Raw genomic sequence first — 15,381 nt, forward strand, 5'->3', positions numbered from 1 at the left:
TGCCCATTTAAACCCGCAATTCAATGCACTTTTGTCTTTTGAGTGTTAAATCTTCTTTTATTCTGCTAGTAGATTTGCAGTTATAAAAAAAGGTTTAAAAAATAAGCAGAATCAAAGACCGTAGTTTATTAACTTTCTTGTAAGCAAATCATATTTTCTTTAACAAATTTATATAATAAAATAAAAAAATATCAATAAAATATTGCATATTTACTGTCAAAAACTATAATTTTTTCATCTCTGTTTAGTACAATTATAACAGCACAGCAAAAATTCATAAATAGCAGCACATAGGCAGATAGGACACGATATAGTACTGCTTTGTAATACATACACACATTTTTTTTATTGTTATATAAAATCTTAATCCTTCCAGTACTTATTAGCAGCTGTATACTACAGAGGAAATTATTTTCTTTTTAAATTTCTTTTTTGTCTGTCCACAGTGCTCTCTCCTGACACCTCTGTCCATGTCAGGAAGTGTCCAGAGCAGAGGAAAATCAGCATAGCAAACCTCTCCTGTTCTGGACAGTTCCTGACACAGACAGAGGTGTCAGCAGAGAGCACTGTGGACAGACAAAAAAGAAATTCAAAAAGAAAAGAATTTCCTTTGTAGTATACAGCTGCTAAGAAGTACTGGAAGGATTAATTAATTAGAAGTCATTTACAAATCTGTTTAACTTTCTGGCACCAGTTTAAGCCATGTAGTCTTCAAAATCTTTATCTTCACAATTCTTCAAGGTATGGGAGAATCTTTACTATTTTTAAACTACCTATTATCAGGGTTACCAAATGTCCTGAAACTTGTAGACAACTTATAACAACTGGTGACTTTCCTCCAGTCTGTCCAGTGATTTTGTCAGTCTTTTATGTTGAGGGGGTAGAGTCCACAGCCCTTTTTATTAAGTAATTCATCAATGTTGGAACACGCATACTTAAAAGCACAAACATCTAAATAAAGTTCCCTCTCTCCAATCAGTGTACATGTGCATATCCTAAAACACAACAGTCTTTATGACTTTCTGTACTATGCATGGTTTATGACCAGGTAACACTGTGCATTGATTCGTAACCTTCCATCAATTATTGTAGTGATTTTTAATGAATAAGACAAACTGGTCGTATTATTTCATAACTAAATATGGATACTAATGTTTCATTTCTATTTTGGCCACAGTTGCTCGGTGAACTTCATCAGGTCCATCAGCCAAGCGCAGGGCCCGTGCCCAGGCATGAAACTGTGCAAGTGGAAAGTCATTACTTAGTCCAGCAGCTCCAAAAGCCTAAAGGATAAATGCAAGTTTCATAAAAGTTATTCAACCAACAACAATAATGCACTAAAAATAAGCACCGCAGGGGACATTCATCAATGTTGGTGTCAGGTAGTATAGATTTTACCCCTGTTTGCATGTCCTATTGGGTGGTGTAGGTTTGCACAAAAAAAAAAAAGTAGGCTTTGAGCAAAAAAAAAAACACTTCTAAATTTAATTTGCGCAAATAATAAATACAGCTCCACTGCAAAAAGTGGTGTACAGTGCACCAAACAGTAAAAAATTGCAAAAAAAAAATTCAGGGACATTTAGAGAACTGAAGTGGTGTGCAGCCAATGATAAATGTCTCCCTGCATTTTTACGAATAACATTTGATGCTACGCAACACACAGGCAAAAAGTTATCACACATAGGAACACTGATACATGGCGGCAGATTTACTAATCCAAAAGTGCCTTAATTTGCTCCACCTATGTACTATATTTATTATGTGTTTTAAAAAGGTTTTTAAATCCCCCCCCCCCCCAAAAAAAAACAAAAAAAAAAACATACACTACACAGTCAAACCTTGTATCATGAACATTCTCTTATCAATATTGTATCAGTTCTGTCTTAAGACTTCGAGGGGTTATTTTAAGATTGCCTAGAATGCAACAAATCAATTGTCTGATCAGATCTTCAGTAAAACACAATCCCAATGAATAGGATGATAACTGGTCATTTCCGGCAACCCGTCCCTTATGTATATGGGCTGTTTTACAAACACAACCCATTTTGACTGAAGCGTATTAGAAAGAGATGGCACTCACCATACTGTAGTGGATTCTTTTATTGCAGCAGTAGGTGCATGATGAACAATCGCAGGCAGAGGCTGTGAGGACGGGGGGTGATCACCCCCCGTTCTCACAGCCTCTGCCTGCGATTGTTCATCATGCACCTACTGCTGCAATAAAAGAATCCACTACAGTATGGTGAGTGCCATTTCTTTCTAATACTCTTCAGTACTAGTTTAAGTCTTTCCCAGACAGAGCACCACCGCTCTAAGTTTCAGGTGCAGATTTATTCAGTGGTCAATAAAGGCATAGCTTGTCTGCATAGTGGTGCAACCCGTTTTGATACAGCTGGCTTTTCTAACCCCAGGGGATCAGCTGTTATTGCCAGTGGAAGCCTTATCTAGGTATACAATTCCACTACAGCAGCCAATGCTGGGGACATACAGCATCATTTGCTTACATATTTCCTACAACTTCTTCATTATGTTTTCAAGGTTGTTCTCAATTATGCTCCATGATCACATAGGGTGGAGCTGCCCAGTAGCTAGATCTTTTTGGGGGAGGGTTATTTCCCTATTAATGGAGGTCACAGGATTTATATGTCCCTTTAAACCTACTTTTAGTTTTTTGGGTGAAAAACCAGCTTGTGTGCCCAATAGACTTTTCAGGCTCTCTGCTAGTTTACATGTGGCTACTCATTGGAAGCAATCCACTTTGCTTTTGGATAGTCATAGATCATATTAACCTTATTATGCATTCTGAACAATTTTATGCCATGAGAGATGATGTAGTAGAACACAATGGTCGTGTGTGGACCCTGTGGACGTCCTCCTCCTACTGTCCAGATATCAGATACCGCATGTCTGTATATGAATGACCCTGCTGTGTTTCTTTTGCTCACCCTCTGATTCCTACCTTTGACTTTCCATATATGTTAACAGTAATATGGGCCATGTTTCTTCTTCTGGTTATTTATGTTGTTTAATTTCCAACTTTGCATCCCAATTTTTATTTTGTTGTGCTGATTTTTTGCTATGTGTAGTTTTTGAATAAACTTTGATACTAATATGGCAGCCATTTAAATGGAGGCTGCAGAATTTGCCTGAGAGGGCACAGCTTTTAGGCTGGGTTCACACTACAGTATTCTTTCACTGAATTTCCTCTACATGCAAAAACCATTGCACATAAGTAATTTGAGGCAGGGATCAAGGTAGGCGAGTATAAATAACTTCTTTTTTATTTTGACATCTACCCATCTAATGTCCTTGATCCCTCTGCCCCAGAATCATCTCTATTATTTAGAGCTGAAAGCTACTAATGAAAAACAACTCTCGCAGAGTCAAGCACACCATGTAATACAATTGCATGGGACTTTCGGCAATACGTCTTATAGCTGATGTTAGTCTTGAGGAAAGTCTCAGGCAATGATATTGCATGGGAAGTTTAAAGGGGTATATATAAAAATATATATATATATATATATATATATATATATCTCAACTGGCTCCAGAGAGTTAAACAGATTTGTAAATTACTTCTATTAAAAAATCTTAATCCTTCCAATAATTATCAGCTGCTGAAGTTGAGTTGTTCTTTTCTGTCTGGCAACAGTGCTCTCTGCTGACATCTCTGCTTGTCTCGGGAACTGCACAGAATAGAAGAGGTTTGCTGTGGGGATTTGCTTCTACTCTGGACAGTTCCTGAGACAGGTGTCATCAGAGAGCACTTACACATAAAAGAACAACTCAACTTCAGCAGCTCATAAGTACTGAAAGGATTAAGATTTTTTAATAGAAGTAATTTACAAATCTGTTTAACTTTCTGGAGCTAGTTGATATATAAAAAAAAAAGTTTTTTTTTTTCCTGGATAACCCCTTTAAACATGTCCTGCCATCAAACCATCAACCTTTTAATATATTTACATTGAATGGACTGTTTTTTTTTTACCTGAATTGCTCTGTCAACAACATTTTGAGCCATAGCCGGTGCGACCATTTTAATCAAAGCAATATCTAAAGCAGCTTCCTGTACAAAGATGTATAACAAAATCAATGATTGATGAAAGTATAAAAATCTATTAATTACAATAAAAAATTTAACAGACACTGATGCTGCAGTCAAAGCAATATGCAAAGTAAACCATTTTTTTGAATTAGGTAGCTAGTGGTATTAATGGAAAATCTGATCCTTGCCCAAGATAACAACTTTAAGGGGTTTTCTGAAGATTTATTTTAATTCTAAAATGCATAGCCAAAGTTGTGAGCCCACGCGATCTTCAGCTCCAGGGTGAGGAGACATGGGCAGCGCATGGCGGTTCAGTAATCAAAGCAACCATACAACGCTCATCGAAATTATGCGCACAAGCCCTCTGATAAAGGAACTTTGCTGAGCATCGTTTGGTTGCCAAGGTAACTCTGCTGCCTGAGTCTCCTCATGCTGGAGAAGATCGTGCAGGCTCACCGCTTTGAACATGCTCAGGGTAAGATAATATACATAAATACATTTAAAAAAATTGACCTGCCGCCAACTTTGACTATTCTGACCTTACTAATTTGTGTTGCCGATCACTTGCTGCTTGAACCCACCAGTGGCTGAAACCAGGGATTCACTGACATTTTCTATATGTTGAGTGAAGAGCAAGAAGCTCTTGAAAGCAGACGTTGCCAGACGAAGGGTCCAGTTCGGACCAGAAACGCGTTGCTTTCTGTGCTAATAAACCACGTTTTAGACACTGAGAAGGGTCTATAGAGCTTTCTTTCCATCAGGACCAGCGCCATCAACGGCCCAACTTTGCTTTTTCTTGTTACTTACACTGCTGGGACATCGCTTTTGCTCCAGAGGACTGTGGCTGCAGACCCGAGATCTCATCTAAGGCGATCATAGGTGTTGTGCTCTCAGCACAACGCAAATCAGTGAGTGCAACAATTTACCTGTTTCCATCTCACCTTTAAAACATCCTTCACTAGGGGCGCATATCCCTGTTTTTTTCTTTTACCTTTTCTATTTATTTTTCAATGGTACATTTTGGGGTACATATCATTTATTTATTACTTTTATTAACTCTTTCTGGGGAGATGAAGAAACAGAAATTTCCCATTTTTTTTTTGCAGTACCAATTTCATGTTTACTTCTGTGCTACCAAAATGTATATAGTTATATTACGATACAACTTGTGCACAATAAAAACACTTTTCAATTGTTTTGTGTCAACACGTTTAAAGACCCGTAACATTACATTTTTCTTTTTTTTCCAGAATACATTAAACATGATACATTAAAACGTCTTTTTTGAACTTTTATTTACATTTTAAGAGGTGAATTTAAAAAACTGCTTTGCATTTCTAGTATTATTACTATTTATTTATATTTTTTTTTTTTACAATGTTTGCCATGTGGATTGAATTATTGTTCAAATAACAAGTTAAGTATATTTTTACCTATATTTTATTAGTAACATTTTTTTTTTAGCAGAGTGGTGGGAATTTACCTTATTGCCTACAGTATCCATAAGATGGGCAGCTTTAAGCACCAACAGCCTTGCTTGATCAATCTCAGCTCTGGATTTGGCAATATCTGCCAAGATAGTCCCTTGTTCAGCCAATGGTTTGCCAAAAGCCATTCTTGATTTTACCTGATTGTGATAAAGAAGAAAATGGAAAAAAAAGAAAGAAAGAAAGATACAGCTTGTGTTTTGTTTGTCATGCTGGCATGCAACAGTGGCATTTCATACTAAGGGTAGGATCACACGTACATATTCTGCTGCTGTGTATTTTGCTACCCATTGACTTCAATGGGTAGGAAAACATGCAGAAGCAAATATGCAACAAAATACTGCATTTGTCACCCTACCCTAATGTAAAAACATCATGAAGAATTAAAGACAAGATCCACCATTCCCCCTCCCTGGACACTGACCTCACAGAGCAAGCCTACAAACCTCTCCTACAGAAGTCAATGAGTCAGCCCCAGACTACAGGTTCCTCCTTTATAGTCTCTGTGGCCATTATAAAGCGCATTTTTTAAAGGGGTACTACTGTGCTGACAACTTATCCCCTATATAAAAGGATAGGGGATAAGTTGCCTGATCGTGCGGGGTCCCGCCGCTGGGGAGCCACGCGATCTCGCACGCAGCACCTCGCTCTCATCAGGGCCCGAAGTGCTCCGGGTCTGATGACGGGGCCAGTGATCGTGACGTCACAGTCTCGCCCCGTGTGACGTCACGCTCCGCCGCTCAATGCAAGTCTATGGCAGGGGGCGAGACAGCTGTCTCGCCCCCTGCCATAGACTTACATTGAGGAGCGGAGCGTGACATCACATGGGGGCGGAGTCGTGACTTCACAATACTCCGGCCCCGTGATGGGCGTTCGCTCCGGGGCCCGATGAGAGCGGGGTGCTGCGTGCGAGATCGCGGGGGTCCCCAGCGGCGGGACCCCGCGCAAACAGGCAAATTATCCTCTATCCTTTAGATAGGGGATAAGTTGTCAGCACAGTAGTACCCCTTTAATTATGTTAATAGAGCAGAGCAGAAGCTAAGACAACAAGGCTGCCCCCATAATAATGTAGGAAATTAAATTTAAAAAAATTTAAAATAGAAACTGATTTGAAAAAATAACATGGTTCAGTATCTGTCTCTAACTAATTTTTGCTATTACACTTCTTATGGTAAATAAAAAAATCTTTCTAATGTACTTTGTCTAAAAAAATAAATAACTGAATGTTTTATTTGTGTAAAAAAGCTGCCACTAGGTGTTTCCCTACTTGTCCAGAGCACATTTCCTCCCATCTCTTGCACAGACTTTGGACTCCTGCTGGCCTAGCAGAAGTCCAAAATCAGGAAATGAAGTCTAGAGTGTTGAAGGGGGGGGGGGGGGTGTGTGCAGCCTTAGCTCATAGCTCATCTCACACTGAACTGCTCTGGGCTGTGGGTAGCAGAGTGAGGGAGGATATTCTCCCCTGTATGGCTTCGGATGATGTCATGCCTGCTGGGGAACGCCCCTTCCCGGACTGTGAATCTGACTGAGACTGAGCAGAAAATACAGAGCAATATCAAGGTAGAAAACTAAACAATAATAAAAATAAAGGCAGGGGTTGGTTTATTATGATGGGGGCAGTGAACTGGGAGGATTATAAAATGTAACAAGATCACGAGAGGTACTCTTTAACATCAGGTTATTCTGTATCATGCACCAGATGCTGGTGACTGACCCAACCAACAGCTTAATATACTAAATGGGTAGGCAATGATTTTCACTAGCCAGTACCTGTACAGTACTTAAGTGTTACAAAGAAATCCTAGGTAATGTATATTTTAATTATGTGTCCTTCACGTTAAAAAGTTTCATATAATAAACCCTTCTCTGTTTTATCACAGCAATAAAGGCCACTACATTTTCTTTTATGAGAACCACCTAGTAAAATGGACACATTTAGCTCTGAATTAGTTTCAAAGGGCAAAATGTCATAAAACATTTGTAAGGTAAACAATGGGAAATGGCAACTATCAACTAGATGGATCTATAGTATCTGTTTGTTCCGTTCTTTTGAACTACACAATAGGAAAAAAAAACATTATAGATATATGTCATGACATAACTGTCTAATGTGCTACTAGCATAGTAACACCACTACATCCAAGAACATTAACACACTTTACTGGTTATTTCCATATTTTAAGACAGCAAAGTGGGTCAGTAGTTAGCAATGTTGTCTTGTAGCACAACACCTGCAAAGAATTTGTAGTATATGTTCCTGTATTTGTATGTGTCTCTTACGAGTACTTTGGTTTTCTTCAAGACTCCATTGCTATAAGGTCAACTGGATTTCTATAAAATTAGCTCTATAGTATGTGTGTGCTTGAATGTCAGGCTGGGCATTAAGTGACAAAGTGTGATGAATAAGTATAGTGCTGTGGAATATACAGGTGCTATAAGGAACAGAAATATGTCCATGCTGCACATAAAAATGTATTTGAACAGCAACTCAACTTGAGATAGTGACAGTGTTGTAAATGGTTTTAATGCAGGAAGAGATGGCTTACTCTTTCTTTCATTAGAGACAAGGACCTTTCTGCATTTCCAATAAGCCTCATACAATGATGTATTCTTCCTGGACCCAGTCTGCCCTGTGCAATTTCAAATCCTCTTCCTCTTCCCAGTAGTATATTCTTCTTAGGCACTCGCACATTGTCAAAGCGCAATTCTCCATGTCCAGCTTTGGATAGGAAAAGGACAATGAAGTTGGCACATCAACTTAAAATAAAGGTTCCAGTACTAACATATCCATCTCATACCATATGGTCATTTAATGTAATTATTTAGGATAAGCTCTTGTACCTGGAGCATCATCCAATCCATAGACAGTGAGAGGCCTCAGAACTTTTACTCCAGGTGTGTCCATTGGAACCAAGATCATTGTCTGCTGTTTATGACGAGGAGCATCTGGATCGGTCTTTCCCATAAAGATACATATTTTACAGCGTGGATCAAGTGCACCTTAAAAAAACAACAGCATAGTATTGTTGTCAAAGCATTCCTATTAAGAATACAGAAAGTGAACTTTGTAAATACTATGGATACAAAACACTTTCTCCATAGGTCTTAACTAAAAAAATATGTATATTTACTTTTTGTTTTACATCTTCTACAGTGTCCTTTTATCAGTAAAGTCTGAGAAGCTATTTTCTGATGAATTTATTATCAGCCTTTCTTTCCTCTTCTGAAAAAACTTCTAAGCTAATTTCTGATCAGTTTAAAGGTTAACACGGAGCACTGAAGTTCTTGCTTGTGGGATCTAAGATAAAGAAACTTATCACTGACAAGCAGGAGGCAGGGAAAAGAAGCTGAAGCTGCATCTCATAGGAATACACTGTACTCCCTAAACACATCACTTTTGGCAAGAGACAGGCAGTGTGACTCAGGGAGTTTTGGGTCCAAAGGGGTAAAGTTTCTCCTTGAGGTGAGTGGTATAATAATGTGTGGAGACTTGCTCCACTGAGAACTCTGGGAGGAACAGGCATAACCAGTCACAGCCGCAGCAAATAAAGCTTATTTTCCACTCTCTGTGGCATCACAGAGAGCTGAGAAGAACAGCACTGGAACGCTGACCTGTCAAGTCCCGGGGCTGGTGTGTGAGGCCCTGGGGACCTGACAGGTTTCCTTTAAGGGTTAAAATCTAGTGTGCAGCTAACATGTGATTGCTCTTTTCACATATAGTGGAAACAGAGGAAGATGATTACACAGGAAGCTGCTACACACGTATTTTTTTACATACCAGATGTCCACCACTTATGTCCATTAATAATGTACGAATTTCCATCTTCCACAATTGATGATTCAATGTTGGTAGCATCAGAAGAGGCAACCTATGAAAGAAAGCAACAAACAGGCACTGTCACTATTCTGGGTTCTTCAGAGCCAGATTAGGGTTGTTTGTCGGTAAGGTCAAGCTGGGTTTAAAACAAAAAACAAACATAACTCACCTGCAAAATCCCTCACTGCTGCCGTTTTGATACTCACCAGGTTCCTGCTGCTCTCCACTTCCTGGTCCTGTTTTTACACACGGGAGAAATATGCTGAGTTTCAGGGGTGACTTGCCTTAGCCAGTGATGACTGATCGCGTATTTCCTTGTTTTGGGAAGGAACCAGGAAGTGGTCATCAGCAGGGAGTAGTCAAATGGCAGAATCGGGGAATCAAGTAACCTGCTGTGGATTTGCCAGGTTATCAGTCCAGTGTTTTTACCCTTCTGAAATCTCTCCCAGAGGTTTTGTGAGACCTCGCACCACCTTTGAAACTGCATGTCTAGAATAAGGTCCTTTATGTAATTAGATGTTTAGCACTTCAGATCTCTTCTGCGGATTACTTTAAACAAGCCTTTGTTGCTAAATGGGAAGTGGACCTGGGCGTTTTATTCTCAAAATCCCAACTGGACAAACAGTATGGTTTTCAACAAGCCTGATCCTTTTTCTCAAGGGAAATTAGCAAAAGAGAGAGGCATAAGGACGGCACTACAACTCCCAAGACTAGCATTATTATTATATAGCTCATATATGGTATACAGCAGAAAAAATAATGGCCCTTACTGTCATGGTAACAGCAATGACTCTTATCGGTGGTGCTCAAGTAAAACAGCTGCTGCACCTCCCTCTTCCTATTGCTGAATAAACAGAGCTGGAAAGACATCTTGGTGAGTGCCATTGCTTTTCTTCTTGCAACACAGGAAAATAGCAAAAGCCATAGAGGTCTATCTGAAGCTTACTCTTCTTTTATTAATTAAAACACATGCAAACTCAGCCATGTGAAGTGAAGTGTTTATGTATATGGGGGTTGAGAGGAATAACAAGTTCAACTGACTGCAACCAAAGGTGTAATGGGCAGCTTATTCCTGTCCCCTTGTTTTCTAAACTGATATTTTGGGCTGGACTTGAATGCTCTTTAACTCAGAGTGTCACTGTATATACTAAAGGGGTCTTCAAAAGTTATTACTGCTGTATGAGAGACTAAGGGTAGTGTCATTTTTCTACACAGAGGAATTGGCACTGAACATACAAGGAACATTTAACATATAGTACAATATAAAGATGGAGGTTAAGAAGTGAATAAGGGAAATAAGACAACAAATACATAAGTAAGAATAATAAGTGTGAACTCAAGCTGTAAACCCATTAGAGAAGTGGAAATATACCATGTATGCCAAAACTCAATCATAATATTTCTTATAGTGGTTCCAATACCTGTGGCTCTGTCATCGCAAAACACGACCTGATGTTCCCTTCTAATAAAGGCTTCAACCATTGTTCCTTCTGTTCTTCTGTTCCATACCGAACTAGCACCTCCATGTTTCCAGTGTCTGGGGCCGCGCAATTAAATATCTAAATATCATAATACAGTAACAGAGGCACAAAGAAAAAGATTCTGAGAATGCAAATCAATAAATCTGAGTAAAGACTGAGTAGGTTTGTCTACAAACAGCCGAGGCAGTATTATATTCATGGGAATACAGCCTGCAAGTTTTCTTAAAATAAAAACCTCATGAATATCAGTCGTGAGGCATTGACAATAGATGTAACAAGTTCTATTAAGCTGATAACATACCACAACATAATAAATTCATTTTCAAATACAAATTACATTATGAATTAGCATAAGGGCCCATTCACACTACGTATTTTCTGAGCGGAATTCTGCAGCAAAAACCACATGCAGCAGCCTGCCCACAGAGTCAATGACTGGAATTTCTCAGGGCAGAGATTTCGTAGTGTGAACGGGCCCTAAAGCGGATTAATCCTAGAGAAAAGCAAAAAAAAAAGGGTGCCATCCTAGTGGAATACGTACAGACTAATGGAATCTGTTCAATATTAATAAAGCTTACTGGATTTTGTTGAGTTAAGAACACACTGCAGGAAAAGTTAAGACTGCAGGAAAAGGAATGAGTTTTCCATTTTTGCACCAGGACTTGTGTCTGAAAAACCTATGTGTAAAGCAGATTAATGGCATTCTATACAGTGACCCCTCGACCTACGATGGCCCCGACATACGATAATTTCAACATGCCATGGCCTCTCAGAGGCCACCGCATGTTGACGGCAGCATCAACATACGATGCTTTTGTATCTCGGGGCCATCGCATAAACGGCTATCTGGCAGCGCAGACTGCTTCAGCTGCCTCCGGATAGCAGTTTACGGTGCCCCGTGTGCTCCGGTGATGGTCACTCACCTGTCCTCGGGGCTCCGGCGCATCCTCTTCAGGATCCCCTGCATCGTCGGCGCTCTCCATCGACGTCAACACGTCGCTGCACACGCCGTCCCATCATCCAATAGGAGCGGCGTGCGTAGCGACGTGATGGCGGCGAGGGAGAGCGCCTTGCCGGAGGCCTTGCCGGAGCGTCGGGGACACCTTGGGGACGCGGCAACAGCGATGGATGGCGACATTCCGGGCAGCGGTGACGAGCGGTGACGGTCCGGAGTGGCGGGGACAGGTGAGTACCACTTTGTCTAACAGTGATCTACAACCTGCGGACCTCCAGATGTTGCAAAACTACAACACCCAGCATGCCCAGACAGCCGTTGGCTGTCCGGGCATGCTGGGTGTTGTAGTTTTGCAACATCTGGAGGTCCGCAGGTTGTAGACCACTGTCCTATACTTTACATTGCACGGACGGACGTTTGGGACGGATTACCATCGTATGTTGAGGGACCACTGTATTCTGTTACGTTGCATCACACTCCGTGGTATACGTCAAGAGATTTTCCCAACTCATTTTTTCTAACATGTCTCCAAAGTATGCCACTGTATAAGAGTATAGTGCCATATGTGACTCCAACATTCAAAAAGGTATACTGTAGAAGACATGTTTTTTATTGGATGCCTATGTATAGAATAGCATAGTCACTACACTATTCTCTACAGAAACAAAGATGATAACACTTCTTCAGCCCCTGTTAGGTGAATAGAGGCCTATGGATAGGAATGAAATATATATGCCAGGAGCTTTCTCAGTACATATACAATACTCAATGCAACCTGACTGCTACATGCTCTCTTATCGTTACACATGGTGATATATCCTTCATAACAAACCTCTGGTGCATAAAGAGATGTCCCCATAATCTCACATAGATGAGCATATTCCATATTTGTCAGCTTGGTACCATACTTGCCCTCTGGATCACTCTCCAGCGGAAGGAAAAGATTCCATAACCCTTGGGCCTTAGCTTTTTCCTGTAAAACAAAGTGTACAACTAGCAACCCCTTAAATAAATAAAAAATGTTTCCCCATTCATATGTTTGGCCACATTTCTTAAAAAAAAGAAATAAAGCAATAACTGATACCAGTAAAAACACCGAAATGTCCAATTTGAAGACCTTGTGTACAGTATTCTGCAGAGAACTCGATTACATTTATTTTATTCATTTTAACTACAGCTCACACTTTTTGGTCTTATTTACGATTAGCCTTCGACAACTTAAACCACCCGAGAGCTTGACTTTCACCACAGCAAGCTTATAAACTACATTTATACTTTCATAGAAAGACCCAACCAATAGGTGAACTTTTCATCCCTGATGGTATTGCTGTATTTCGAATGCAGCCCCCCCCCCCCCCCCAAAACAAAAAAAAACTATTTTTTTTTACCTTAAGGTCTTCGATCAGTTGGTGTGGTTTCCATCTGTTCTTAGAAAATTGATAGTTTCTCAGTTCTTGCTCAGCAGGGTAGATATGGAGTTCCATAAATTCCTTTAACATTCTGTAGAGGTTTTGGGTCTCTGCGGAAAGTCCTTCAGGGCTGATGATCAGAACACCTCTCCTATCCGAGTGCAGGGAGGCTTTATGAGCAATGGTTCTGTTGTCAAGAGGTCTTAAATTGTGCGCCCGACACCATGTACTGTATGATCTTTTTTGTGGATTTTGGGATAGGCCTCCAGATTCAGATTTGAACACTCGAAAACCTTCTTTTGTTGCAAAATCCCAGGCTATGTCTGCCATGGTTTCTGATAATTTACCACTAGCTCCTGCATTTGCAGAACTAGCTTGACCTACAAGAACAGAGGAAAACAAACAATTACAAAGATTCCTAAATAATTAACAAAATAAAAATGCCAAGCCAGATAAAAACAAAAAAAAAAAAAAAAAGAGGGTCAGACAGGTTTAAAAATAAAAGAGAAGATCTCACTTCACCAATTGTTCACCACTGACTTTTAACAATGCCTGGGTTTAGGGCCTGATTTACAGTTAATGCAACTCTAGGGTATCGGACTGAATATACCCTATTAAAGGAGTAGTCCAGTGGTGACCCAGTGGTGAACAACTTATCCCCTATCCTAAGGATAGGGGATAAGCTTGAGATCGCGGGGGGTCCGACCGCTGGGGCCCCCTGCGATCTCCTGTACGGAGCCCCAACAGCCCGCGGGAAGGGGGCGTGTCGACCTCCGCACGAAGCCGCGGCCGACACGCCCCCTCAATACAACTCTATGGCAGAGCCGAAGCACTGCCTTCGGCAATCTCCGGCTCTGCCATAGAGATGTATTGAGGGGGCGTGTTGGCCGCCGCTTCGTGCGGGGGTCGACACCCTCTATCTGGCCGGAGAGCCTGGCCCCCGTACAGAGTGATGGCAGGGGGCCCCAGCGGTTGGACCCCCCGCAATCTCAAACTTATCCCCTATCCTTAGGATAGGGGATAAGTTTTTCACCACTGGACTACCCCTTTAAGGGTGCATTCACACCACGTTTCAGAGATCCCAGCTGGACCGGCGCCGAATCTCATTCATTTAAATGTGTCGACCATAGTGACTCTGGTTGGCTCATTTTTGCACTGTGTCCGCTTTTTTGGCCGGACTTAATCCAGTCTGTCTCCATTTTTTTATTTATTTTTTCATCTCACCAGACTACTCTTTTTAGAATGTAAAATCATAAAATTAAGTTTTTACTGTATTCATAACAGAGATATTGTTTTAATACAAGATGCCATATAAACTTGAAACCATTTATGTCAGTAGATATCCCAAGACTAGGCAACTTCATTATTAGTGCAGTGCAGGTAATGGACAAAAAACAGTGCCATCCCTCTGCAGACTGTATATGGAGTAATACTGCCCCTAATGCACACACACAACCACATTTTGTCCTGACTGTAAGATGACCAGACACATAAGTAAAGGGGCTCATTGATGGTTTGCACAGAATGATAGAAACAGTGTAAATTTACAAATTACATTATAAATCAGCATACAGCACATTATGGGCATTCTATGTTTGGTTAGGTTGCATTTATGCCAAGTTTGTGGCATATATCAAGAGATTTTCTTGATATATTTCACTGACAATAATTAACAATAAGGGCTAAGACACACTGAGTAATTTTAGGTGGAATTCATACCAATTTTTAGGAAGATTCTATCTTAAAAGCAGCATGAATTCCACCTAAAAAAGCTTTACATTGAGTTCAATGGAATTTCCGTGACTGTTCACATAATGAAAATGTCAATTCTTGCGTAGGTATTTGCAAGTAAAATCTCATGAATCAATGGGACTTTTGATTTGAAAATTGTATGGGCACCATTAATCATCATTGTGGTATACTGTATGCGCAGTACCTGTGAGAGATCTCTTATATACACCTTGCAAGATTGCCGCAATTCGGAAAAATGAGAAAGCCATGTAGAAGTACCAATTCTCAGCCTTAGGGATTCCCATGTTTTCACAGTACCACTGAAAATATTCTTCTGCTGTAGGAATTCCCAACTCTTTTAGATCATAATTTTGTAGACCTAGAATAAGAAAATTGAATATTTAATGCTGTAAATAGTGAAATTTCTTACTGTGCAAGTAATAATTACTCCCC

The 15,381-nt window shown here is 40.2% G+C and overlaps 1 protein-coding gene across 9 annotated transcripts in view; it reads right to left on the minus strand.

The window, feature by feature from the left end:
* Nucleotides 1-562: 562 nt before the first annotated feature.
* ACAD10 (acyl-CoA dehydrogenase family member 10) overlaps nucleotides 563-15,381 on the minus strand; it is a 289,487-nt gene continuing 274,668 nt past the window's right edge. For all 9 annotated transcript variants that reach the window (XM_056536213.1, XM_056536239.1, XM_056536262.1 and 6 more), the window contains 10 exons: nucleotides 15,134-15,307; nucleotides 13,177-13,577; nucleotides 12,621-12,761; nucleotides 10,774-10,911; nucleotides 9,314-9,404; nucleotides 8,377-8,535; nucleotides 8,082-8,254; nucleotides 5,532-5,675; nucleotides 3,992-4,069; nucleotides 563-1,283 (listed from right to left, as the gene is read on the minus strand). In XM_056536213.1, the coding sequence (XP_056392188.1) occupies nucleotides 1,149-1,283; nucleotides 3,992-4,069; nucleotides 5,532-5,675; nucleotides 8,082-8,254; nucleotides 8,377-8,535; nucleotides 9,314-9,404; nucleotides 10,774-10,911; nucleotides 12,621-12,761; nucleotides 13,177-13,577; nucleotides 15,134-15,307 (1,634 nt within the window). In that variant the 3' untranslated portion in view covers nucleotides 563-1,148. The remainder of the gene's footprint in view (nucleotides 1,284-3,991; nucleotides 4,070-5,531; nucleotides 5,676-8,081; nucleotides 8,255-8,376; nucleotides 8,536-9,313; nucleotides 9,405-10,773; nucleotides 10,912-12,620; nucleotides 12,762-13,176; nucleotides 13,578-15,133; nucleotides 15,308-15,381) is intronic.

This window comes from Hyla sarda, chromosome 1 (genome assembly GCF_029499605.1).
Source record: "Hyla sarda isolate aHylSar1 chromosome 1, aHylSar1.hap1, whole genome shotgun sequence".
In the NCBI taxonomy this organism is placed as follows: domain Eukaryota; kingdom Metazoa; phylum Chordata; class Amphibia; order Anura; family Hylidae; genus Hyla; species Hyla sarda.